At 38.0% G+C, this 25,968-nt stretch overlaps 3 protein-coding genes across 4 annotated transcripts in view; all 3 read left to right on the top strand.

Annotated features, from left to right (window-relative positions):
• LOC121523804 (gastrula zinc finger protein XlCGF52.1-like) overlaps positions 1-19,210 on the top strand; it is a 30,454-nt gene extending 11,244 nt beyond the window's left edge. Inside the window, exons 3-5 of one of the 2 annotated variants that reach the window (XR_005993062.1) lie at positions 11,287-11,424; positions 12,357-13,428; positions 16,788-19,210. Coding sequence is in view for 1 of the 2 variants with exons in the window: in XM_041808856.1 (XP_041664790.1) it covers positions 12,705-13,428; positions 16,788-17,584 (1,521 nt within the window). In the remaining variant the exon portion in view is untranslated. Of the gene's footprint in view, positions 1-11,286; positions 11,425-12,356; positions 13,429-16,787 lie in introns of those variants that run through there. The other variant, XM_041808856.1, reaches the window with a different exon arrangement.
• Positions 291-7,744, top strand: LOC121523781 (zinc finger protein 37-like). The gene is made up of 3 exons (XM_041808818.1): positions 291-409; positions 925-1,974; positions 6,224-7,744. Exons 2-3 carry the CDS (start codon positions 1,251-1,253, stop codon positions 7,186-7,188), a joined length of 1,689 nt encoding a protein of 562 aa, XP_041664752.1. The 5' UTR covers positions 291-409; positions 925-1,250; the 3' UTR covers positions 7,189-7,744.
• A 2,823-nt stretch (positions 19,211-22,033) lies between the features above and the next one.
• LOC121523858 (gastrula zinc finger protein XlCGF8.2DB-like) lies at positions 22,034-25,589 on the top strand. Its single transcript, XM_041808914.1, has 2 exons — positions 22,034-22,166; positions 23,994-25,589. The coding sequence occupies exons 1-2, from the start codon at positions 22,142-22,144 to the stop codon at positions 25,124-25,126; spliced, it is 1,158 nt and encodes a 385-aa protein (XP_041664848.1). The 5' UTR covers positions 22,034-22,141; the 3' UTR covers positions 25,127-25,589.
• Positions 25,590-25,968: the final 379 nt, after the last annotated feature.

Here is a 25,968-nt window from a genome sequence, read left to right as displayed (position 1 = left end):
GCTATTTTTAAAAAACAGTATAAACCATGCATGTTGTCAGAAACTTGTGATCATAACCTAAAAGTAATTAGAAACGTTTTTCTAAACTCAATATGAGGTATGAAAGCCTTCAAAATATAAATCTAGCTAGCTAATGAACTGGCTAATGTTTGTTTTGTAAAAATCTGCTGATCTGAATCCTGCCATGTGTTCCGGTCTCAGGGAAGGATATTCGAAACTTTATTCTGAAGGCCGGAAATGTATGCCTGGGGTCGCGTTTTTGTTTCCGGGTCGTGAAGGCTTTTCCCGCCGAGCATTGTTGGCGTGTTTGGATGATCCAGTGTTCTGTATGATCGTTCAGAGTGGACTTTTCTCGTCCTTTTTCGACTCTTGGATGTTTGTCAGATGTCCGGGTTTCAGACTCTTTCAGGTTTGTTTTCTTTCTTCTTCTCTAAACTTGTTTCCAGTAAATGTTTCTGAGAGCTGAGCCTTTAGCTAACTTTTACAGCTGCATGCAGCACATTGTTAGCTTTGGCTAGCTCCAGATAACAATATTGCTTTGTTCCCAGGTCTTCAGAAATCGTTGCTGACTGTTGTTCGATGATTAAATGTGTGAGAGGATTTTTTATGACCAATTATCAACACTTCTGTTGCTAACTGGTCGTAACTTGGGGATTTATGGTTGTTCATATTTTGCTGTACACAAGATTAGTTTAGAGTACCCATCACCCAATGACAGCCTGGTATCTCAAAAAACAGGTAGAAAAGTCACTTTTATTAACCAGATTTTTGTTTTGCCTTTGATACACGAGACATTTTTGGCTACTGAGGTTTGAAGTGTTTGTAATGCATAATTTCTTTCTGCATCATTATCTGATCGTTGTCTTGTTGAATTTAGTCTGTGCTGCTGCTTGTTCTCTAAAAGGCTTTTATATTTTCATGCAGGTCTGATCTCACTTCATCAATATGAATTGAACATGCAGACCAATCAAGCATCTGATGGCAGCTGAGTGTGTCTGAGCTCTTCTTACCTCTTTATTTTACTCCTCACTTGTGTATTTTAAGAAATTTTTTGGACCATAAATCATCTCAAAACATATCCTCTGGCAAGCACTGAAGAAGTATTAGATGGCCCTTTCTTATGGTGATATCTGCTGGATTCCTGTAACCTCGGCCTACTCAGCCTAGTGTGCTTGGCTGAGCCTGAGGCCTATAGCTTCAGGCTAGCAGCAGTGGTTTTCAAAGGATTCCCCCAAACATCTAAGGAAAGGATGTCCACACGTAAAAACCTAAAGAATGTCACAGAAGCTGAACCAGAGTTTGTGACTGTAGACACACTAAAAGAGATGTTGGATCAGCAAAAGACTTTTTATGAGGAGGTACTGAAAAGACAAGAAGCTTCATTCCGGTGCTTCACACAAATGATATTGGATTCAACCAACAACAGAATTGATGGAATAATGAGAGAGATCCAGGACTTGAGTAACAGTCTGCAATACTCTCGGAAGGATATTGAGGAAATTAAAGAAGCAAATGATGGGGATAAAAAGGCTTTTAAGGACCTAGAACAATTGATCAAACAACTTGATTCAACTCCTAATCAATCTGACCGTCTTTTGGAGCGTCTGGACTACCTGGAGAGCCAAAGCAGAAGGAACAACATTATCATCGATGGAATTTCTTCAGATCATGCAGAGGAGACATGGGCAGAAACAGAGAGCAAGGTGCGTGAACTGTTAACCACCAAGTTGAAACTGGAGGCAAATTCCATTCACATCGAACAAGCCCATAGAAGAGGAAAATTCAGAGAGGAGGCTGAAAAACCCAGAAGCATTGTTGTGAAGTTACTGAGTTTTAAGGAAAAGACACTCATCATGGAGAAGGCCAGAGCACACCTGAAAAACACCTCTGTGCACATAAATGAGGACTTCTCTGAAAAGCTAAGGAAAAAGAGAGCTGAGCTCCTGCCTGCAATGAAAGAAGCTAGAGCAAAAGGTAACTATGCAATAATCAAATATGATCGGCTCATTGTGAGACCAAAGAAAAACACTAACCTGTCCTCTAAACGGTTATCAAAAGTCTGTTACTCATAAGTCAGCAATTCAATTTATGGCATCAACTGCATGTCTATTACATTGCCAAAGAAAGGACTTCAACTTGCTCATTTAAATATCTATAGTCTAAAAAACAAGGTACAGGACTCTGGTGCTGGAATCTGGTGCTGCAAGAGAATAATGTGCACATAATGGGAATCTCAGAGACAAACTGAGATTCATCAACAGAGGATGAAGAGGTTGCTATACATGAGTATAAAATATTTAGATATGACATAAGTAAACATGGAGGTGGTGTAGCCTTTTCTATCCAAGAACATTTACCTGTAAAAAGAAGAAAAGATTTAGATGCAGCTGGTGTTGAAGTTGTGTGGTTACAGATCCATTTGCCCCATCTTAAACCTACATTAGTGGGCTGTTGTTACAGACCACCAGGGTCAAATACAGGGTACTTTGAGGAAATGTGCATGATGTTACAGAGAGTTACTGACTCTGACAGAGGAATATATTTTGTGGGAGACCTAAACATTGATTAGTTCTCTGAAACATGCACGCCGAAAATAAAATTGAGTGATGTGGCAAATGTATGTAATTTGACCCGGATTGTCAATTTACCAACTAGAATTAACATCAGGAGCTCAGACATGACCTCTTCAACTAGAGGGATCAACTGAAGAAAGCTGCAGCTGTAACGGGGAATTCCGTAGGGGTGTAACGATTCATCAATCTGGATCGATATATTGATTGTTCGAACAATGATTCAATCGATTGAAAGTATAAACATTGATATTAAGCGCCATTTTTACCTTACGCTTTTAATTTTAAAGTCCCCCCACATGCTTGGTTATGACAGTTTCCGCCCATCCAAGAGTCACAACACCGCTAGGCATGGATAGCAGGTAATGGTTAGCAGCCGAGAGAGTATCAATATTGTGTTTTTTTCCTTTAAAAGTAACAGATTGTGGTAAATGGGTTCACAATGTCGTCTGATATTGATGGCAGGCCTCTAAATAGAATCGAAATCGAATCGTGGCAGACTTTGTGATATCGGCAAATATTGAATCATTGTTCAAAGAATCAATATCGTATCGTGATGAAACTGGTGATTTACACCCCTAGAATTCAGCTGACTGGCAAGCTTACTGTTACATGAGAAACAGAGTCACAAAATTGAACAAACAAAATTAAAAACAACATTATCAAAACAGGATTGAGGAAATTAAGGGTGACAGCAAAAAATTATGGAGAACCCTTGGTGACATAATGGAAAAAAGATCAACAACGTCCCATCATCCATTGAATCTGGCACTGGATTCATTACCAAACCGAAAGATATTGCTGATTATTTTAATAATTTTTTTCATCAATAAAGTGGATGCAATGAGAAATCAAATGCTGACAAAGAACAGAAAGCTTTCTGAGGCACTAATTAAACATCATATTGTAAAGACAAACAAGTGGCAATTTGAATTTCTTAATGTAAATGTTGATGAAGGAGAAAAATGTCTTCTAAAATGCTAAAGCTTTCAGCTAGAACTTTTGCAAAACCACTTTGTCTTATTTTTAATTTAAGTCTTGAGGATGGTGTTTTTCCACAGCTGTGGAAAATAGGGAAAATTAATCCCTTACCAAAAAATAACAAGGATCTTTTTACTGGACCAAATCGTTGACCTATTTGCGTTTTACCTATTTTAAGCAAATTAATAGAAGGTATTGTATTCAAACAAATACAGTTTTACTTCTCTCAAAACAGATTAAACTCAGAATTTCAACACGCTTTTAGGGCAGGTCATTCAACATGCACAGCCCTTACCCAATTAACAGATGACTGGTTGAAAGATATTGACAGAAAGCTTTTAGTAGGTACAGTACTGCTGGATTTTAGTGCAGCTTTTGTTTTGATAGACCATGACCTACTATTCGTTACACTATCTGCATATGGATTCAAACCCCCAGCCATGGATGGAAAGCTACTTATCTAACAGACAACAATGTGTAACATTCAACGGCAGCTTGTCTAGTATTAAATCTTTGAAATGTGGAATTCCCCAGGGGAGCTGCTTAGGACCTCTTTTATATGCAATATATACAAATGATCTTCCATATGTATTAAACAAAGCAGGTATTGTTATGTATGCAGATGGCTGTACAATACATGTATCCGCAGCGAACAGCAAGGGTCTAAATAAAATGCTCCAGGAAGAATTAATGCTGGTTTCAGAATGGGTTTTAGAAAACAAACTTAAATTGAACATCTTAAAAACAAAGTCCATGGTTCTTGGCTCCAGGAATGCCCTGAGGACTAATCAACAGCTGTGCATCTCTTTACAAGGTGAATTCATTGAGCAGGTTAAAGAGGCCAAACTGCTGGGTGTAGAGCAATGTCTATATGGAATAAACTGCCACTGCATTTGGTCAAAATTATAAATAAGACTACTTTTAAAAAGAAATTAAGGACAGCCGTTTTAAATAAAGAAATAAGGTTTTTACTTGTAACAGCTGGTAAATGATTAAATAAATCTGACATATATTTAGTAGACTGTTAAGGAAACTGGAGTTATGATACTGTAAACCAGTGTTTCTCAACCTTGGGGTCGCACACAGAGGGGGTCACCAGATGCCTTTAAAAAAAAACTAAGAATATATATTTTTTTAACTTATGCTGTTGCATATTTACACCACTTTTTACCAAATGTTAACCCTTTTTCATCACTTTCTAACACCAATTTTGCCAATTTTAGCCCATTTTTTCCACTTAAAACCCATTTTTTGTCAAATTGAAACCCTTCCAATCACTTTTTCTGCCTGTTTTTGTCACTTCTAAACCAGTTCTTGCCACTTTCTGCCAGTTGTTGCCTCTGTTGACCCATTATTGCCTCTGTCAACCTTTTTTTCAATCCTTTAGCCCATTTTCACCACAGTTAATCCATTTTTGCCCGTTAATATCATTTTTTCATCGCATTCCACCTAATTTCCACCATTAAGTTGCACTTCATAGCCATTTCATCCACTTTTTAATAGCCTTTTACCACTTTTTTTGTGCCCGTTTTTGCCACTTAAACCCATTTTTTGGTCAGTTTTTCCACTTTCATCAAATTTTGGCCACTTTTAAGCCATTTATGTTCTTTAAAAATCCAATTTCACCACCTTTTTACCATTTTTAGCTATTATGAACCAATTTTAGCAATTTTTAACCCATTTAAATGATGTTTTTGACAAAAGTTTTTTCATCAAAAGAAGGCTAAATGAATAAATAAAGATATTTGTTAGTTGATAAGAGTGGTTATTATTCAGGTCAAATATAAAATATGGTTTTCACAGCTTAACTTTACAATAGACCATGGTTTTGCTGACCTCCATGGGCCCTTAGTTTGGCTGGGTCCCAGAAAGCTCCTCCTTTGTAACTCCTTTTGGGCAGCCTTGTCTGCAACGACTATTCTTGAATGTTCCTGGCTGTTCAACCACCTTCAGGTACAGTGGGGGTCCCTGGTCTCTGGCACCTTTATTTTGGGGGTCGCGGGCTGAAAAGGTTGAGAACCACTGCTGTAACCAAATGTTTTAAACATCATTTCGTGGACCTCAGGAAGAATAGTCGTTACTGCGGTAACAACTAATGGGGATCTGATGTAAATAAATAAAAATAAATAAATAGGACACTACATCATAATGAGTCATGAATTAAGCCATTGATGAAGAAGATGAAACAGCTCCAGTTATGGATACATTTTACATTTATCAGGAGTAAAGTTATGTATGAGTCATTACATTTCATGTTTATATGTTCTTAAGACACCTTAGCCACAAATCTACCAGTCATCTGCTTCTGTGCTAGGGAGACTCTCGATAGTAGACCGCTCCCATGTAGTGATTTTTAGGCTCCAGCCCCACAAGAATGAATGACATGTCCAGAGCTCAGTAACAGCTGGACTGAGGTTAAAAGTTCGGTAGTTAGAATAAAAATATAGAATGCACTTGTGGTAGTTACCTTGGGGGTTGTTAAGTTATTTTATCATGGAGTCACCTGTGTGAACTTCATCTGTAAACAGTTGGGTTAAAGACTTTGTTCAGACTTGGCTCTTGATGAAAAAAGATCAATTTGATGCAATGAGGTGTAAAGGCTGTCACTTGTCAATTTTGAAGTTTTGTGTCATTATAATCAGTTTCCCTTACTTTGTGCTTCTGTATTTCAGTTTTTCCTGTGGGGGTCCAGCAGCTGTCAGTGAATAAAGAAGTTGTTTTCCCCAAGCAGCAGGAGGAGAACTCCAGTTTGAACCAGGAGATGAGCAAGCATCTAAAAATTAATAATGAACCTGATGACCCATGGCACAATCAAGCAAGAGAGCAAATTCATGGGCTAGAGGAGGATGATATGAAGCTGACTTTTGTTTCTGTCCCTGTGAAGAGAGAAGATGATGAAGAGAAACCTCAGTCCTCACAGTTTTATCAAGAACAAACTAAACAGTTAGAATCAGGAGCTGATGGACAGGGCTGTGAAGATACAGATAGAGATTTACAACAACAGTCTGAGGTCAACACCGATGAATCTTCTGATCCTGAGACTGATGACAGCGCTGATTGGAGGGAGATGACAGAAGACCAGTCAGACTGTAATTCAGTGGACAAAAGCAGAAAAGGGAGAGCAACAACTAAAAATAGGTTGCATAACTGCTCAGAGTGTGGAAAAGGATTTAGTTATCAAGTAGATTTGACTAGACACATGGTAGTTCATACCAAAGAAAAACCCTTCAGCTGCTCTGTGTGTGGTCAGAGATTTACACAAAAGGGAAGCATGACCTCACACATGAGAATTCACACAGGAGAGAAACCATTTGTTTGCTCTGTGTGTGGCAAAAGATTTAACAGTAAACTGGCTTTGACCACACACATGGTAGTTCATACCAGAGAAAAACCCTTCAGCTGCTCTGTATGTGGTCAGAGATTCACACAAAAGGGAAGCGTGACCACACACATGAGAATTCACACAGGAGAGAAACCATTTGGTTGCTCTGTGTGTGGGCAGAGATTTAACAAAAAAGGAGATTTAACTCGTCACCTGAGAACTCACGAAAGAATAAAACCTTTTGTCTGCTCTCACTGTGGCAAAGAGTTTCACAACAAAATGAATTTGATGAGACACGTGATAGAGCATACCTGAGAGAGACCATTCAGCTGCTCTGTGTCGGGTCAGACATTCCAAAATAGACGGACACATATCTGACATAAGAGTTCTCACACAGGAGAGAAACTATTTTTTGCTCTCAGTGTGGCAAAATGCCCTGAGTGCATGTGTGTTTATCTGACACAACACATGCGAATTTACATGGATTGGACAATCATCAAAGTGTAAAGACATGTATTTTTGGCAGCAGACCTATAATGCCGGTAGCTCTCTGTGACTTTGATACAACATTCAGTGGGAATTCTCCCTGTGAAGATGCACAAAATCTACAGAGAGAGAAAACATTTTCAGATGAAATGTTTCATTATTGATGCTAATGATTTCAGAATAATTCATGATTTTTTTCTGTAACACAAAATGTTCATGTTTCTGTGTCAAAAATAGACCTGCAAGAGCTATTTGTTCTTGTTTTGTTATGTCTTGTTTTGTTTTTGTATATTGTGTTTTTTATATCTAAAAAAAAGAGACGGACAGGATCAGTGAAAAGAGATATAGAGTGGTGGGTGGATTGAATTTTAATGGTTTAATAATATCTGATAATTTAATGGACTGGGCCAAAGATTCTCAAGATAACATAAACAACACTGAAGAGACTGGATCCCCTTGACCAGGGGTTCTCAACGTTGGGGTCAGGACCCCATTTGGGGTCGCGAGACACTGAGAGGGGGTCTCCAGATGCCTTAAAAAAACACTAAGAACATTTTTAATTACACTGTTGCAACTTACACCAATCTTGCCTTATCGTAACCCATTTTTATCACTTTTTCCCACCAACTTTGCCAATTTTACATATTTTTGAAACTTAAAATCCCTTTTTTTTTTCCAATTTAAACCCTTTCCACCACTTATTTCCGCCTGTTTTTGCCACTTCAAAACCAAGTCTTGCAACTCTGCCTATTGTTGGCACTGTTGACACATTATTGGAGAGGCGTCAGGCTGCAGCCCTCGGGCAAACCTCTACACTGGGGCGTTCGGCTGGGGACCTCTATGGTGGGGTGAAACCTCTTCGCTGGGGTGTGACGTACATTGCCCAAGCCATGGACCTCTATGCTGTGGCGTTACGTATATGCCCAAGCTGGTGGACCGCTACGCTGGGGGCGTGACGTATATTACCTGCGACGAAATTTCAGCTCTATCCACTTGCCGATAGAGCAAGCTGACCCTAAATCTAACCAGTCGGATTTTAATGCCTAAACCTAACCAGTTGGATTTGAATGCCTACATCTAACCAGTCGGATTTAAACGCCTAAACCGAAGCAGTCGGGTTTTAATAGTGTAGACCCATATGCTGGGGCTTTGCTTTGACCCAGCGTAGGGGTCAGGGTGTGCTGCTGCACGCCTAAATATAGCCCCGCGTACGGGGCTATGCTAATGTGTCATAAGCACAGCGGTGTAGTCATGCTAACAACAGCTAACATGCTGCACGCCCCAGCGTAGGCTTGGGCAATGTATGTCACGCCCCAGCGAAGAGGTTTCGCCCCACCATAGAGGTCCCCAGCCGAATGCCCCAGCGTAGAGGTTTGTCCGAGGGCTGCAGCCAGACCCTCTTGCATTATTGCCACTATTAATCCCTTTGACTAATTTTTAAGCCATATTTCACAATTTGAAAAGCCCATTTTTACCCGTTTCTGTCTATTTCTGCCTCAGCTAATCCTTTTTTTTTTTGTTTTTTTTTTTAGTTTAGTTTAGTCAGATCCCCAGTAACTTTTGCATAGCAGCAGCTATTCTTCCTGGGGTCCACTCAATTTCAATGTGACAATACATACAAGCAAATAAAATGCATACAAGCAAATAATTTGCCCGTTTGTAACAATTTTAATCCATTTTCACCAAATTTCCACTTATTTTTGCTACTTTAATGCCATTTCAGCCACTTTTGAATTTCCTTTAACCACTTAATATGCCCATTTTTTCCACTTTAACCCATTTTTGCCATTTTTGGTTACTTTTTGCCACTTTTATCTAATTTTTGGCGTTTCTAACCCATTTCTGGTACTTTTAAAATCTAATTTCACCACCTTTTTCACCATTTTTTTTTGCCATCATTAACCCATTTTAGCTATATATTTTAATCCAGTTTCCAACAACAGGATTTACATTTTTGAGAGGGCTATGTACTCCACAAACGAATTGAAATTTGTTTCTACAGTAAGAGTGGTTATTACTCAGGTTAAATATAAAACACCACAGCATAACTTTACAATGGACCATGATTTTGCTGACCTCCAGTTTGGCTGGGCTCAAGACAGCTCTCCCATTCTTGCCCCCCAATAGATGGTCTTGTCTGCACATGCCTATTCTTCAAGGAGCATGGCTATGTTCAGCCACCTTCAGGTACAGTGGGGATCCCGGTCTCTGGCACCTTTATTTGGGAGTCGCAGGCTGAAAAGGTTGGGAAACACCACCCTTTCTGACTGCTTAAACTCATTTAAAAGGGTGATGAGCATATGCTACAATTGCAGTAGGATTTGCATAGCTTGTTTTTACCATATTAATAAAATAAGCACCTAAACCCATGTGTTTCAACACACCATAAAAAAGGCCGTTCAATGCGGTCAAATGCCTTTTCTGCATCAACAGACATAACAGCTGATGATGAAAGATTTTCAGAAGCTTCAAGAATATGTAATAATCGACATACTGTGGGTTAAAAGACATATTTTTAAGAATCCACTTTAGTCAGGGTGAATTTGGGTAAATATTTCTCCAGTCGGCTGACATTTAGAAAATAGTTTGACATCTGCATTTAAAAAAGACACGGGGCAGTAACTAGCACACTTTGTTGGATCCTTGTCCTACTTTAAAAGCAGTGTTATTTTCACAGTTGTATTTACATCTCTTCCTAATAGTCCTTTCTGAATGGCTGTATTAAACATGTCTAACATTGGTGGCCCTAATATGCACCAAAATTTAAAATAAACCTCTGGGTGAATGCCATCCATTCCTGGAGATTTGCCTTTATTCATTCTAACTGAAGCTGTTTTTAGTTCTTCAAGAGACAACGGGGCAACCAATTTGGCAGCATCTTCTGCTAAAAGGGAAGCTAAATGTTTTTTTCTCTAGATACCCATCTCTTTCAATAGTGGAAGAGCTGTTGTCTGAAGTATAGAGCAGTTTATAGAAGCTTCAAAATCTTTGGTTTATCAAAACAGGATCATTCACTGTAACTGCAGTCTCAGATGTTGAATATTTGTAGATTGATGATCAGCTTTTCATTTATTTTTCAAAAGCTGACTTGAATAATTACCATATAAGAGGTGGTTTACTCTATTTTTATGTATGATTCATTCAGATCTTGGAGATGATAATAAATTGAGTTCTAATTTAACCTCTAATTTTTTGCTGTTTGTTCAGTATTTCATTTGCCTAGTGTGTTCTAAGTCAGAAAGTAAATTTTATAAATCATGAATTTCTTTAAGCTGTATTTTGTTGAATCTGAATCAGAAATAAGAGATTGCATTATTTCTTACAAAACCTTTGATTGCATCCTAGAGAATCCCAGCTTCATAAACTGACTAATGACCTTTAAAAACTCACTTAACTCCAACTCAATCTGCTCACAAAAATTATTATCATTATTATTATTATTTTATTTTATTATTTTTTTTGTGTGTGTGTGTTTGTTTTTGTAACAGAGTTTAGTTAACCCACCACCTAGTGGCTTTCTTGTGTTCATTAGAGATGAACATTTTACATTTATATGCATGATGATGTGTTAGGCTTATGTGCTTTTTCTCTATGCCTAGTACTAGTGGAATAGGAGATTGTCATGTTAAAGCAAAATCTATTCTAGAAGGTGTTTTATGCCTTTCAAAATAAATAGTATACGCTTTTAATGTGGGATTATACACCCCTCATAAATCTATAAGATTAGGATCTAAGAGTATATTCTTAAATGTTTTTATTGCTTTGGGGTTAGAGGGTGATTCGCTCATAAGTTATTAACTATCTGATGTTTGTTTTGTAAATAGAAGCTGGTCTGAATCCTGACGTGTTCCGTTTTCATAGCAGGCTATTCTAAGCTTTATTCTGAAGGCTGGAAGTGTGTGCCTGAGGTTGCGTTTTTGTTTCCAGGTCATGAAGATTTCCCGCCGAGCACTGATGACTTGTTTGGATGTCCCGGTGTTCTGTATGAGCGTTCAGAGTGGACTTTTCTCGTCCTTCTTCGACCCTTGGATGTTTGTCAAATGTCCGGCTTTCAGACTCTTTCAGGTTTGTTTTCTTTCTTCTTCTCTAAACTTGTTTCCGGTAAATGTTTCTGAGAGCTGAGCCTTTAGCTAACTTTTACAGCTGCATGCAGCACATTGTTAGCTTTGACTAGCTCCAGATAACAATATTGCTTTGTTCCCAGATCTGCAGAAATCGTTGCTGACTGTTGTTCGATGATTAAATGAGTGAGAGGATTTTTATGATCAATTATCAACATTTCTGCTGCTAACTGGTCGTAACTTGGGGATTTATGGTTGTTCATATTTTGCTGTACACAAGATTAGTTTAGAGTACCAATCACCCAATGACAGCCTGGTATCTCAAAAAACAGGTAGAAAAGTCACTTTTATCAACCAGATTTTTGTTTTGCCTTTGATACACGAGACATTTTTGGTTATCGAGGTGCTTTTTGAATCAATTTTCAGGTTATAATTATAGAGTTTTTATAAAAATTATTGACCATGTTTGTCAGATTGAGGTCTCACAAATGTACCTATCAAATATGACACATTTGGCTTTAAAGGGTTAGACGTGTCCGTTTGAATGTGTTCTGTGTTCTGGTCCTACCAGTCTGCAGTCACAGTTCTAGCTAAACAGTGGTATCAGCTTTTATTTCCAAACTATTCCTGAATCCAGAATCTGGCCCCTGCTGTGATTGAGTTTGACACCCCTGCCTTAAGGGTTAAACTATGCATCTCTAAATTGTAGTTTTGTACTTACATCAATTATCTGGACCCATGTTCCACCACTAAAATGATTTTGAATTAAATTATTTTACCAATAATATCCTGCCTTCAGCATTATCAGCCTCACTGCTAGAGTTTAAAGTGTTTTTAATGCATAATTTCTTTCTGCATCATTATCTGATCATTGTCTTGTTGAATTTAGTCTGTGCTGCTGCTTGTTCTCTAAAAGGCTTTTATATTTTCATGCAGGTCTGATCTCACTTCATCAATATGAATTGAACATGCAGACCACCAAGCAGGACAATGCATCTGATGGCAGCTGAGTGTGTCTGAGCTCTTCTTACCTCAGTGATTTTAACCTTTATTTTACTCCTCACTTGTGTATTTTAAGAAATCTTTTGGAACATAAATCATCTCAAAACATATCCTTTGGCAAGCACTGAAGAAGTATTAGATGGCCCTTTCTTATGGTGATATCTGCTGGATTCCTGTAACCTTGGCCTACTCAGCCTAGTGTGCTTGGCACAGCCTGAGGCCTATAGCTTCAGGCTAGCAGCAGTGGTTTTCAAAGGAGTCCCCCAAACATCTAAGGAAAGGATGTCCACACGTAAAAACCTAAAGAATGTCACAGAAGCTGAACCAGGGTTTGTGACTGTAGACACACTAAAAGAGATGTTGGATCAGCAAAAGACTTTTTATGAGGAGGTACTGAAAAGACAAGAGGCTTCATTCCGGTGCTTCACACAAATGATATTGGATTCAACCAACAACAGAATTGATGGAATAATGAGAGAGATCCAGGACTTGAGTAACAGTCTGCAATACTCTCGGAAGGATATTGAGGAAATTAAAGAAGCAAATGATGGGGATAAAAAGGCTTTTAAGGACCTAGAACAATTGATCAAACAACTTGATTCCATTCCTAATCAATCTGACCGTCTTTTGGAGCGTCTGGACTACCTGGAGAGCCAAAGCAGAAGGAACAACATTATCATCGATGGAATTTCTTTAGATCATGCAGAGGAGACATGGGCAGAAACAGAGAGCAAGGTGCGTGAACTGTTAACCACCAAGTTGAAACTGGAGGCAAATTCCATTCACATCGAACAAGCCCATAGAAGAGGAAAATTCAGAGAGGAGGCTGAAAAACCCAGAAGCATTGTTGTGAAGCTACTGAGTTTTAAGGAAAAGACACTCATCATGGAGAAGGCCAGAGCACACCTGAAAAACACCTCTGTGTACATAAATGAGGACTTCTCTGAAAAGCTAAGGAAAAAGAGAGCTGAGCTCCTGCCTGCAATGAAAGAAGCTAGAGCAAAAGGTAACTATGCAGTAATCAAATATGATCGGCTCATTGTGAGACCAAAGAAAAACACTAACCTGTCCTCTAAACGGTTATCAAAAGTCTGTTACTCATAAGTCAGCAATTCAGTTGATGGCATCAACTGCATGTCTATTACATTGCCAAAGAAAAGACTTCAAATTGCTCATTTAAATATCTATAGTCTAAAAAACAAGGTACAGGACTTAAATCTGGTGCTGCAAGAGAATAATGTGCACATAATGGGAATCTCAGAGACACACTGAGATTCATCAACAGAGGATGAAGAGGTTGCTATATATGGGTATAAAATATTTAGATATGACATAAGTAAACATGGAGGTGGTGTAGCCTTTTCTATCCAAGAACATTTACCTGTAAAAAGAAGAAAAGATTTAGATGCAGCTGGTGTTGAAGTTCTGTGGTTACAGATCCATTTACCCCATGTGGGGCTGGGCAATTAATCCCAAATTAGATTATATCGCAATACGGCCTGCTGCAATTTTCAAATCACAGACAGTGCAATATTTCTTTAACCTGAAATATGTGTCAAAATGCCAGGATTTTTTTGCAGCAGAGAATTTTTTTTTTTTTACATTTCATTCAATAATTTTAGTGTCATATTTTTAGATTAGTGTACAAAAATTCAATTTTCTTCATTTTTGTATGTTTTTCTTGTTAAATATGAGAGTAAGATTAAAATGATCACTGCTTTTATACAACAATTAATATGAAATTTGCAAAATGAGTTGAAATCATCACAATTTCATATTTTTTCAAAATTGTCCAGCCCCAGTTCAATCTAATAAATGTGTTAATTATAGTGTAGAAGGGATTTTTGTTTTTTTGGGGTTTTTTTTGTTTTTTTTTTTTGGAAATACATGCGATGAGGGACTTAAGAAATAATCGCATTACAATCACAATCTCAAAAACAAAGTCCATGATTCTTGGCTCCAGAATTGCCTTAAGGACTGATCAACAGCTGTGCATCTCTTTACAAGGTGAACTCACTGAGCAGGTTAAAGAGGCCAAACTGCTGGGTGTAACAATTGGTGACAAACTTTTAATGGACGTGTCACAATAATAATATTGTTGCGAGGTATTTCCACTATTAGAAGGAATGCCTACTTCCTAACAGAAAATACAACAAAGCAAGTTATTCAATCGCTAGTCTTATCCCACCTTGATTACTGTCCAACTGTCTGGTGTAATGCCTCAAAACAAGACCTAAATATGATCCCGCTCACCCAAAACAGAGCAGCTTGTTCAGTACTGCAGTACTCAGTGAGGGACAGTGTGGATGAGAGACATGCCAGGCTGACATGGATAAATGCAGAAGAGAAACCTGCATGTAGCCTGGTCCAATTTTTAAGAAACATCATAACCTCCAAAATGCATGCATACTTGTACTCCCAGCTTGCCTACACTAATGACAGACACAGTTATGACACAAGACAAGCCTTTTTGAAGTGTTTCACATTACCACTGCCCAAATCCAATGCTTTAAAGAGGACTGTCATGTATAGAGCAATGTCTATATGCAATAAACTGCCACTGCATTTGGTCAAAATTATTAATAGGACTACTTTTAAAAAGAAATTAAGGACAGCCGTTTTAAATGAAGAGATTAGGTTTTTACTTGTAACAGCTGGTAAATGATTAAATAAATCTGACATATATTTAATAGACTGTGAAGGAAACTCGAGTTATGACACTGTAGACTAGTGTTTCTCAACCTTGGGGTTGGGAGCCCCTTTGGGGTCGCGAGACGTTGAGATGGGGTTGCCAGATGCCTTAAAAAACTTAAGAATATATTTTTTTTAACTTATGCTGTTGCCTATTTAAACCACTTTTTTACCAAATGTTAACCCTTTTACATCACTTTCTAACACCAATTTTGCCAATTTTAGCCCATTTTTTCCACTTAAAACCCATTTTTTGTCAAATTGAAACCCTTCCAATCACTTTTTCTGCCTGTTTTTGTCACTTCTAAACCAGTTCTTGCCACTTTCTGCCAGTTGTTGCCTCTGTTGACCCATTATTGCCTCTGTCAACCTTTTTTTCAATCCTTTAGCCCATTTTCACCACAGTTAATCCATTTTTGCCCGTTAATATCATTTTTTCATCGCATTCCACCTTATTTCCACCATTAAGTTGCACTCCATAGCCATTTCATCCACTTTTTAATAGCCTTTTACCACTTTTTTTGTGCACGTTTTTGCCACTTAAACCCATTTTTTGGACAGTTTTTCAACTTTCATCAAATTTTGGCCAATTTTAAGCCATTTATGTTCTTTAAAAATCCAATTTCACTACCTTTTTACCATTTTTAGCTATTATGAACAAATTTTAGCAATTTTTAACCCATTTAAATGATGTTTTTAACAAAAGTTTTTCATCAAAAGAAGGCTAAATGAATAAATAAAGATATTTGTTAGTTGATAAGAGTGGTTATTATTCAGGTCAAATATAAAATATGGTTTTCACAGCTTAACTTTACAATAGACCATGGTTTTGCTGACCTCCATGGGCCCTTAGTTTGGCTGGGTCCCAGAAAGCTCCTCCTTTGTAACTCCTTTTGGGCAGCCTTGTCTGCAACGACTATTCTTGAATGTTCCTGGCTGTTCAACCACCTTCAGGTACAGTGGGGGTCCCTGGTCTCTGGCACCTTTATTTTGGGGGTCGCGGACTGAAAAGGTTGAGAACCACTGCTGTAACCAAATGTTTTAAACGTCATTTTGTGGACCTCAGGAAGAATAGTCATTACTGTGATAACAACTAATGGGGATCCGATGTAAATAAATAAAAATAAATAAATAGGACACTACATCATAATGAGTCATGAATTAAGCCATTGATGAAGAAGATGAAACAGCTCCAGTTATGGATGCATTTTAAATTTATCAGGAGTAAAGTTATGTGTGAGTCATAACATTTCATGTTTATATGTTCTTAAGACACCTTAGCCACAAATCTACCAGTCACCTGCTTCTGTTCTAGGGAGACTCCAGGTAGTAGACCGTTCCCATGTAGTGATTTTTGGGCTCCAGCCCCACAAGAATGAATGACATGTCCAGAGCTCAGTAACAGCTGGACTGAGGTTAAAAGTTCGGTAGTTAGAATAAAAATATAGAATGCACTTGTGGTAGTTACCTTGGGGGTTGTTAAGTTATTTTATCATGGAGTCACCTGTGTGAACTTCATCTGTAAACAGTTGGGTTAAAGACTTTGTTCAGACTTGGCTCTTGATGAATAAAGATCAATTTGATGTAATGAGGTGTAAGGAGCTGTCACTTGTCAATTTTGAAGTTTTGTGTCATTATAATCAGTTTCCCTTACTTTGTGCTTCTGTATTTCAGTTTTTCCTGTGGAGGTCCAGCAGCTGTCAGTGAGTAAAGACGATGTTTTCCCCAGGCAGCAGGAGGAGAGCTCCAGTTTGAACCAGGAGATTAGCAAGCATCTGAAAATTAAAGATGAACCTGACGAACTGTGGTGCAATCAAGCAAGAGAGCGAATTCATGGGCTAGAGGAGGATGATATGAAGCTGACTTTTGTTCCTGTCCCTGTGAAGAGTGAAGATGATGAAGAGAAACCTCAGTCCTCACAGCTTCATCAAGAACAAACCAAACAGTTAGAATCAGGAGCTGATGGAGAGGACTGTGGGGATACAGATAGAGATTTACAACAACAATCTGAGGTCAAAACTGATGAATCTTCTGATCCTGAGACTGATGACAGTGCTGATTGGAGGGAGATGACAGAAGACCAGTCAGACTTTAAGGCAATGGAAAACAGCAGAAAAAGGAAAGCAAAAACTAAAAATAAGTTACATCACTGCTCAGAGTGTGGAAAAGGATTTAATTATAAAATGGATTTGACTAGACACATGGTAGTTCATACCAAAGAGAAACTCTTCAGCTGCTCTGTGTGTGATCAAAGATTTACACAAAAAGGAAGTGTGACTGTTCACATGAGAATTCACACAGGAGAGAAACCATTTGGTTGCTCTGTGTGCGGAATGAGATTTACCAAAAAAGGAGATTTAACTCGTCACACAAGAACTCATGAAAGAATAAAACCTTTTGTCTGTTCTCACCGTGGCAAAGGGTTTCACAACAAAATGAATTTGATGAGACACGTGATAGATCAAACCTGAGAGAGACCATTCAGCTGCTCTGTGTCTGGTCAGAAATCCCAAAGTAGACAGACACATATCTGACAAGAATTCTCGCACAGGAGTGTGTAATAATTCATCTAGGACAACTAAAGTGACATCAAAACCCCACGCTACAAGGGGGGAAAGGGCCTTTCCCCCCTTGTTGCGTCTTCTTGTGTTTATACACCCTTCCTATCTTTGAAGTTTCCCAGGCATTAAGACTCTGAAACTGACGCTTTGAGGAAAGACAGCTTCCAAGGGAAATAAACACCTTAAAATCAGAAACTTTCAATTGGTCGACCAAAGGGTGAATGCTTTCAGGCTAAATCCTGCCTTCCCAGCTGTAAAAGCTCTGCACCATGTCTCATAAATCTAAGGACACTGTCTTCCTGCAGAGCCTGTAGCTGACAGCTACAAACCAGGCAAGAGCCATAAAAATTCTGACAGACTAAGACTATGGAAGTTAAAAAGCTTATAATCTGTCTGAAATATCACATTTTCCAACAGGAAATGCTCATATTCGTTTGAGTCTGTTTGCAAGGAACACAAGGATACTTTGGTTATTCCTCTATGACTTAGTTTTATGGTTTAATCCATTTATTGACTTATATTCAGAAGGCTCACCAAGTTGGTAGTCCGGAGACTGAAAATCTTTCATGGAACCACAGTGACATCTAATGGTCGATTCAGTTACTACAGTTTAAACCACGCACAGATCCAGAAACAGCTTTTTCATGTATAATTGTGTTTATAACCAATTAACCATGTTTCTAATGTTTGTGTATGATAGTTTATTGATATTATTCTAGAATTTTTTAACCATGTTATGTTATCTCTACATTATCTCATTAAGTTAATAACTTGGTGAAGGGTGGGTGATCTCTAAGAAGACTTAGGATACAAACTCCTCCTCTTTCCTTCTTAAAGAGAAGCCATGTTAGAACATGCGGGCAGTTCAAGAAGCAGTTCAACTGAATGGTTCGTGAGGAGGGCTCTGTGAGTCTTCTTCGGCCACCTAGGCTCAAATCTAATTTTTCTTATCCGGCACAAGATTCTTTAATCTTTTTATGGTCTTTGCACTAACTTTTTTCTGTAAAGCAGAGTTTTAGTTTTTGTTTCTTTTTATCGCACAATCGACTTCACAGGGAGCCAACAGTCATGTGATGTCGATGTTTTGAGATGTTCATTCGATATTAATTGGACAATCAAGAGCTGTTTTTTTTTTTGGAACGAGAGACAATCCTCCACAGAGTCCATGGACAAGAATCTCTATGGCCGTGTTTTCATCAGGCTGAGTGATCCATTGGCGCCGTAGAGACCCTGTTGAATCCATTCAAGTCGGACCAGAGCTGGCACGTGGTAGCCTGGCACTCAGAACTTGCCAGGCGTCCTCCTCCAGTCGTCCTCCTCCAGGCAGCTCCTTTTCTCGCCAGCCTTCATCAACGGCAAACAGTAGGGTCCAATTCACTTCTTGGCTGCGGTTATCTCAAAGTTCCAGTAAAATTAGTTCAGATCTAATTTTTCTTCCAAATTCACACTCCAAATTTTATGCCGTTAGTTAATTTTTCCGTTACGATTATCAAATAACCCACTCGTCACCAAACTAGGTTATCATCCTTTCTCTCTTACCACATTTAGTAATGTTCTGTTTATTCATTCACATTATATTCATATAATCCATGATTTATGTCTGTTATTTTGTGATTTTTATAATAAATCTTCAAAATACAGTTGTGGTTCAGGAAATCATTTTGTATTAAGCAGAGAAATTGAGTCACTGTTACTAGGATTCATTACTTTAGAGGGAGATTGATTTAGAGTTAATGTTCTTGTTAATTAATTAACAGTTTTGATTAATTAATAATTACAATATTTTATTGGTTATTAGATAACCAATCCGCGTAAGCGGTGGTGCCCTATTCTTCTACGAGGTTTATTGATAATATTAAGTCATTATCGACAATTTTACGTTACAAGAGAAACAATTTTTTTTATCTCAGTGTGGCAAAATGTCCTGAGTGTGTGTGTGTGTGTTTATCTGATACAACACATGAGCATTTACATGGATGGGACAATCATCAAAGTGTAAAGACACTTATTTCTGAAAGCAGACCTATTATTGCTGATAGCCCTCTCTGACTTTGATACAACAGTCAGTGGGAATTCCCCCTGTGAAGATGCACAAAACCTAGAGAGAGAGAAAAGATTTTCAGATGAAATGTTTCATTGTTGATGATGATTTCAGAATGATTCATGATTTTTTTCTGTAACAAAAAATGTTCATGTTTCTGTGTCAAAAATGGACCTGCAAGAGCTATTTGTTCCCAAAATTTCCTAACTGGAGGAAACTTGCACATAATATGCAGAAATGTCCTCACTTGGTTTAAATCACACAGAGAACAGTATGGAGACGGATCAATTCTTATCCTAAATGCCATATGGGACTTAAATAAGTCTTACATAAAGTAAAAGTTAGTTAGTTTATAACTTGGATTTTGCGATACACAAGATGTATTTTGCCCAACTTTAACCCAGTTGGTAGAGGATTCAGGGCAGTCTCTGTTCCATTTTGATGTAACTGCTAAGGGGGATTGTGTTTGCCCTAAAAGTGTGCTATAAATCAGAGACACATGTCCTTTAGAAAGTCCTGAAAGTTTCTTAAGTAACACCATTACAGGGTGCAGCACAGGTGGCTTATCAGTAGAAATGTTAGCAGCATGTAAAGCTGAATGTAACTGTAAAATCAGAAATAAGTAATGGGTGGCAATTTATATGTTTCCATTAAGTCCTGGAAACTTTTTAATCCTAAATTATTCATTATATCTCCTAAACTTGAGCCCCCAGATTGTACCACCATTGTTGAACAAAATATTTTCCACCAGACTTTGATAGGCTTTTATGAAATAATGGTGTGTTGTGTGCCCTTGAGATTTCCACTCATAAATCATTTCAATTTTCTTAACATTTTCAACGGCATAAGTTATTGGGCCATCTATCCAAACCCTGTTTGATCAAATTAAAAGTATTTGTATAGTTCTTAGATAGTGTTTAACGAAGGCGTGGATATATATGTAAATATTTCAAGTGAGAAACTACTGGATTATTAAATTAAGCACATTCATCTTTGACAGTATGATTTAACGGTAGTAATGCGGACTTAGTCCAATTAATCTTATAACTGGAGAGGAAACTTAATTCATAAAATATAGCAAGGATATGAGGAAGATAATTTTTTATAACTAAAAGAAAGAAGAGACGGACGGGATCAGTGAAAAGAAATATAGAGTGGTGGGTGGATTGAATTTTAATGGTTGTAATAACATCTGATATTCTAATGGACTGTGCCAAAGGTTCTCAAGATAAGATAAACAACACTGAAGAGACTGGATCCTCTTGACCAGAGGTTCTCAACATTGGGGTCAGGACCCCATTTGGGGTCACGAGGCACTGAGAGGGGGTCTCCAGATGCCTTAAAAAAAAACTTAGAACATTTTTGAATTACACTGTTGCCACTTTACACCAATCTTGCCTTATTGTGACCCATTTTTGTCACTTTTTTCCACCAAGTTTTACAATTTTTTCTTTTTTTGCAACTTAAAATCCTTTTTTTTTTTTTTTTTTTTTGTCAATTTAAACCCTATCCACCACTTATGTCTGCCTGTTTTTGCCAATTCTAAACCAAATCTTGCCACTCTCTGCCTATTGTTGGCACTATTGACACATAATTGCCACTATTCATCCCTTTGACTACTTTTTAAGCCACATTTCACAATTTGAAAAGACCATTTTTGCCTGTTTCTGCCCATTTCTGCCTCAGCTGGACCTTTTTTGCCAGTTTACAACATTTTTCATCCAATTTCACCAAACCTCCAAATATTTTTGCTACTTAAATGCCATTTCAGCCACTTTTGAATCTCCTTTTACTACATAATATGCCATTTTTGCCACTTCAACCATTTTTTGCCACATTTATCTAATTTTTGGTGTTTCTAACCTATTTCTGCTACTGTTGAAATCTAATTTCACCCCCTTTTCCATCATTTTTTTGCCATTTTTGAGAGGGCTATGTACTCCACAAAAATGAATTAAAATTTGTTTCTTCAATAAGATTGGTTATTATTCAGGTTAAATATAAAATACCACAGCTTAACTTTACAATGGACCATGATTTTGCTGACCTCCAGAATAAATAGTAAACGCTTTTAATGTGGGATTATACACCCTTCATAAACCTATAAGATTAGGATCTAAGCGTATATTCTTGAACGCTTTTATTGCTTTGGGGTTAGAGGGTGATTTGCTCATTAGTTATTAACTATCTGATGTTATTTTGTAAATAGAAGCTGGTCTGAATCCTGACATGTGTTTCGGTTTCATAGAAGGATATTCAAAGCATTATTCTGAAGGCCGGAAGTGTGTGCCTGAGGTTGCGTTTTTGTTTCCGGGTCATGAAAACTTCCTGCCGATCACCGTTAGTGTGTTTGGATGATCCAGTGTTCTGTATGAGCGTTCAGAGTGGACATTCTCGTCCTTCTTCGACTCTTGGATGTTTGTCAGATGTCCGGGTTTCAGGCTCTTTCAGGTTGATTTTCTTTCTTCTTCTCTAAACTTGTTTCCAGTAAATGTTTCTGAGAGCTGAGCCTTTAGCTAACTTTTACAGCTGCATGCAGCACATTGTTAGCTTTGACTAGCTCCAGATAACAATATTGCTTTGTTCCCAGATCTGCAGAAATCGTTGCTGACTGTTGTTCGATGATTAAATGTGTGAGAGGATTTTTTATGAACAATTATCAACATTTCTGCTGCTAACTGGTCGTAACTTGGGGATTTGTGGTTCGGATTTTGCTGTACACAAGATTAGTTTAGAGTACCCATCACCCAATGACAGCCTGGTATCTCAAAAAACAGGTAGAAAAGTCACTTTTATTAACCAGATTTTTGTTTTGCCTTTGATACACGAGACATTTTTGGCTACTGAGGTGCTTTTTGAATCACTTTTCAGATTATAATCATAGAGTTTTTATGAAAATTATTGACCATGTTTGTCAGATTGAGGTCTCACAAACGTACCTATCAAATATGACACATTTGGCTTTAAATGGTTAGACATATCCGTTTGAATTTGTTCTGTGTTCTGGTCCTACCAGTCTGCAGTCACAGTTCTAGCTAAACAGTGGTATCAGCTTTTATTTCCAAACTATTCCTGAATCCAGAATCTGGCCCCTGCTGTGATTGAGTTTGACACCCCTGCCTTAAGGGTTAAACTATGCATCTCTAAATTGTAGTTTTGTACTTACATCAATTATCTGGACCCATTTTCTACCACTGAAATGATTTTGTATTAAATTATTTTACCAATAATATCCTGCCTTCAGCATTATCAGCCTCACTTCTAGAGTTTAAAGTGTTTTTTAATGCATCATTTCTTTCTGCATCATTATCTGATCGTTGTCTTGTTGAATTTAGTCTGAGCTGCTGCTTGTTCTCTAAAAGGCTTTTATATTTTCATGCAGGTCTGATCTCACTTTATCAATACGAATAGGACACTACATCATAATCGGTAAACACCAAAATCGGTATCGGTGTCGATTTCCTTCATTTTAGGAGATCGGCGATAGGCCGATCCTTGTAAATAAGATCGGTGGATAAGATCAGTCTCATATGCCTCTACCTACTTAAATGTGTAAAATGAAAGACTAAAGGAACTGATATAATTTAGTAGTTTGGTCAGCAATGCTTTAAACTTTTCATTTATATTTGAGAGAACTACCTCATGTGCAATTAAAACAAGAAGTTTGTATTGTTTCACAGGTATTGTTCAATTTTATTCAATAAAATAAGATTGGAACATTGAAGGTGTCTGCTGTCAGTTATAAAAAATCAGTATCGGCCAAAATCAGTATCGGCAGGTCAGGCTTTTTAAAGATCAGTGATCAGTGATCGGCCAGAAAATTGCAATCGGTGCACCCCTAGTATGAGTCATTACATTTCATGTTTATATGTTCTTAAGACACCTTAGCCACAAATCTACCAGTCACCTGCTTCTGTTCTAGGGAGAGTCCAGGTAGTAGACCGCTCCCATGTAGTGACTTTTAGGCTCCAGCTCCACAAGAATGAATGACGTGTCCAGAGCTCAGTAACAGCTGGACTGAGGTTAAAAGTTCGGTAGTTAGAATAAAAATATAGAATGCACTTGTGGTAGTTACAGTGGGGGTTAAGTTATTTTATCATGGATTCACCTGTGTGAACTTCATCTGTAAACAGTTGGGTTAAAGACTTTGTTCAGACTTGGCTCTTGATGAATAAAGATCAGTTTAATGTAATCAGATGTAAGGGACTGTCACTTGTCAGTTTCGAAGTTTTGTGTCATTATAATCAGTTTTTCTTACTTTGTGCTTCTGTATTTCAGTTTTTCCTGTGGGGGTCCAGCAGCTGTCAGTGAGTAAAGACGATGTTTTCCCCAGGCAGCAGGAGGAGAGCTCCAGTTTGAACCAGGAGATTAGCAAGCATCTGAAAATTAAAGATGAACCTGACGAACTGTGGTGCAATCAAGCAAGAGAGCGAATTCATGGGCTAGAGGAGGATGATATGAAGCTGACTTTTGTTCCTGTCCCTGTGAAGAGTGAAGATGATGAAGAGAAACCTCAGTCCTCACAGTTTTATCAAGAACAAACCAAACAGTTAGAATCAGGAGCTGATGGAGAGGACTGTGGGGATACAGATAGAGATTTACAACAACAATCTGAGGTCAACACTGATGAATCTTCTGATCCTGAGACTGATGACAGCGCTGATTGGAGGGATATGACAGAAGACCAGTCAGACTTTAAGGCAATGGACAAAAGCAGAAAAAGGAAAGCAACAACTAAAAATAAGTTGCATAACTGTTCAGAGTGTGGAAAGGGGTTTAATGGTAAAATAGATTTGACTAGACACATGGTAGTTCATACCAAAGAGAAACTCTTTAGCTGCTCTGTGTGTGATCAAAGATTTACACAAAAAGGAAGTGTGACTGTTCACATGAGAATTCACACAGGAGAGAAACCATTTGGTTGCTCTGTGTGTGGCAAAAGATTTAACAGTAAACGAGCTTTGACGACACACATGGTCGTTCATACCAGAGAAAAACCCTTCAGCTGCTCTGTGTGTGGTCAGAGATTTACACAAAAGGGAAGCGTGACCGCACACATGAGAATTCACACAGGAGAGAAACCTTTTGGTTGTTCTGTGTGTGGAATGCAATTTAGTCGTGATGTTAGTTTGACCACACATATGGTAGTTCATACCAAAGACAAACCGTACAGCTGCTCTGAGTGTGGTCAGAGATTTACCCGGAGAAACAGTGTGACAAAACACATGAGAACTCACGAAGGAATAAAACCTTTTGGCTGCTCTCTGTGTGGACAGAAATTTACCCAAAAAGGAAGTGTAACTGTTCACATGAGAATTCACACAGGAGAGAAACCATTTGTCTGCTCTCAGTGTGGCAAAAGGTTTAACAACAAAATGAATTTGACCAGACACATGGTAGTTCATACCTGAGAGAGACCATTCAGCTGCTCTGTGTCTGGCCAGAAATCCCAAAATAGACGAACACAAATCTGACATAAGAATTCTCACACAGGAAAGAAACCATTTGCTTTCTCTCAGTGAAGCAAAAAATGCCCTGAATGGGTGTGTGTGGTTTCGCCAATGTGTTTATCTGATAAAACACAAGAGAATTTACATGGATAGACACTCATCAAAAGTGTAAAGACACGTATTTTTGGAAGCGGACCTGTTATTGTTGATAGCCCTCTCTGACTGTGATACAAAATGGAGTGGGAATTCTCCCTGTGAAGATGCACAAAACCTACAGAGAGTGAAAAAATTTTCAGATGATATTTTTTGTTTTTTTTAATGCTGATGATTTCTGAATGATTCATGATTTTTTTCTGTAACAAAAAATGTTCATTTTTCTGTGTCAAAAATGGACCTGCAAGAGCTACAGTCATGGACAAAAGTATTGGCACCCCTGGAATTTTTCCTGAAAATACACCATTTCTCCCAGAAATTGTTGCAATTACAAATGTTTGCAATTACAAATTTGTTAACTGCCTTCATGTGTATTGGAACAACACAAAAAATCCGAAGAAAAAAGCAAAAATTGACGTAATTTTACATAAAACTCAAAAAATAAATAAATAAAAAAATGGGCCGGACAAAATTATTTGCACCCTCAAGTTAATATTTGGTTGCACACCCTTGGAAAAAAAATAACTGAAACCAGTGGCTTCCTATAACCATCAACAAGCTTCTTAGACCTCTCAACTGGAATTTTGGACCACTCTTCTTTTGCAAACTGCTCCAGGTCTCTCAGATTTAAAGGGTGCTTCTTGCAACAG

This window comes from Cheilinus undulatus, linkage group 16, assembly GCF_018320785.1.
Source record: "Cheilinus undulatus linkage group 16, ASM1832078v1, whole genome shotgun sequence".
Taxonomy (NCBI): domain Eukaryota; kingdom Metazoa; phylum Chordata; class Actinopteri; order Labriformes; family Labridae; genus Cheilinus; species Cheilinus undulatus.
The sequence above is the reverse complement of the archived record's forward strand: the minus strand, read 5'-3'. Positions and strand labels throughout refer to the sequence as shown.

What these genes read in the sequence shown, in the direction of transcription:
- LOC121523781 (XM_041808818.1), top strand. Translation starts at nt 1,251, where the DNA reads ATGTCCACACGTAAAAACCTAAAGAATGTCACAGAAGCTGAACCAGAG. An exon ending in GAAAGAAGCTAGAGCAAAAG is followed by an intron (nt 1,975 to 6,223) that starts GTAACTATGCAA and finishes TCTGTATTTCAG; the next exon opens with TTTTTCCTGTGGGGGTCCAG.
- LOC121523858 (XM_041808914.1), top strand. Translation starts at nt 22,142, where the DNA reads ATGTCCGGGTTTCAGGCTCTTTCAG. An exon ending in CGGGTTTCAGGCTCTTTCAG is followed by an intron (nt 22,167 to 23,993) that starts GTTGATTTTCTT and finishes TCTGTATTTCAG; the next exon opens with TTTTTCCTGTGGGGGTCCAG.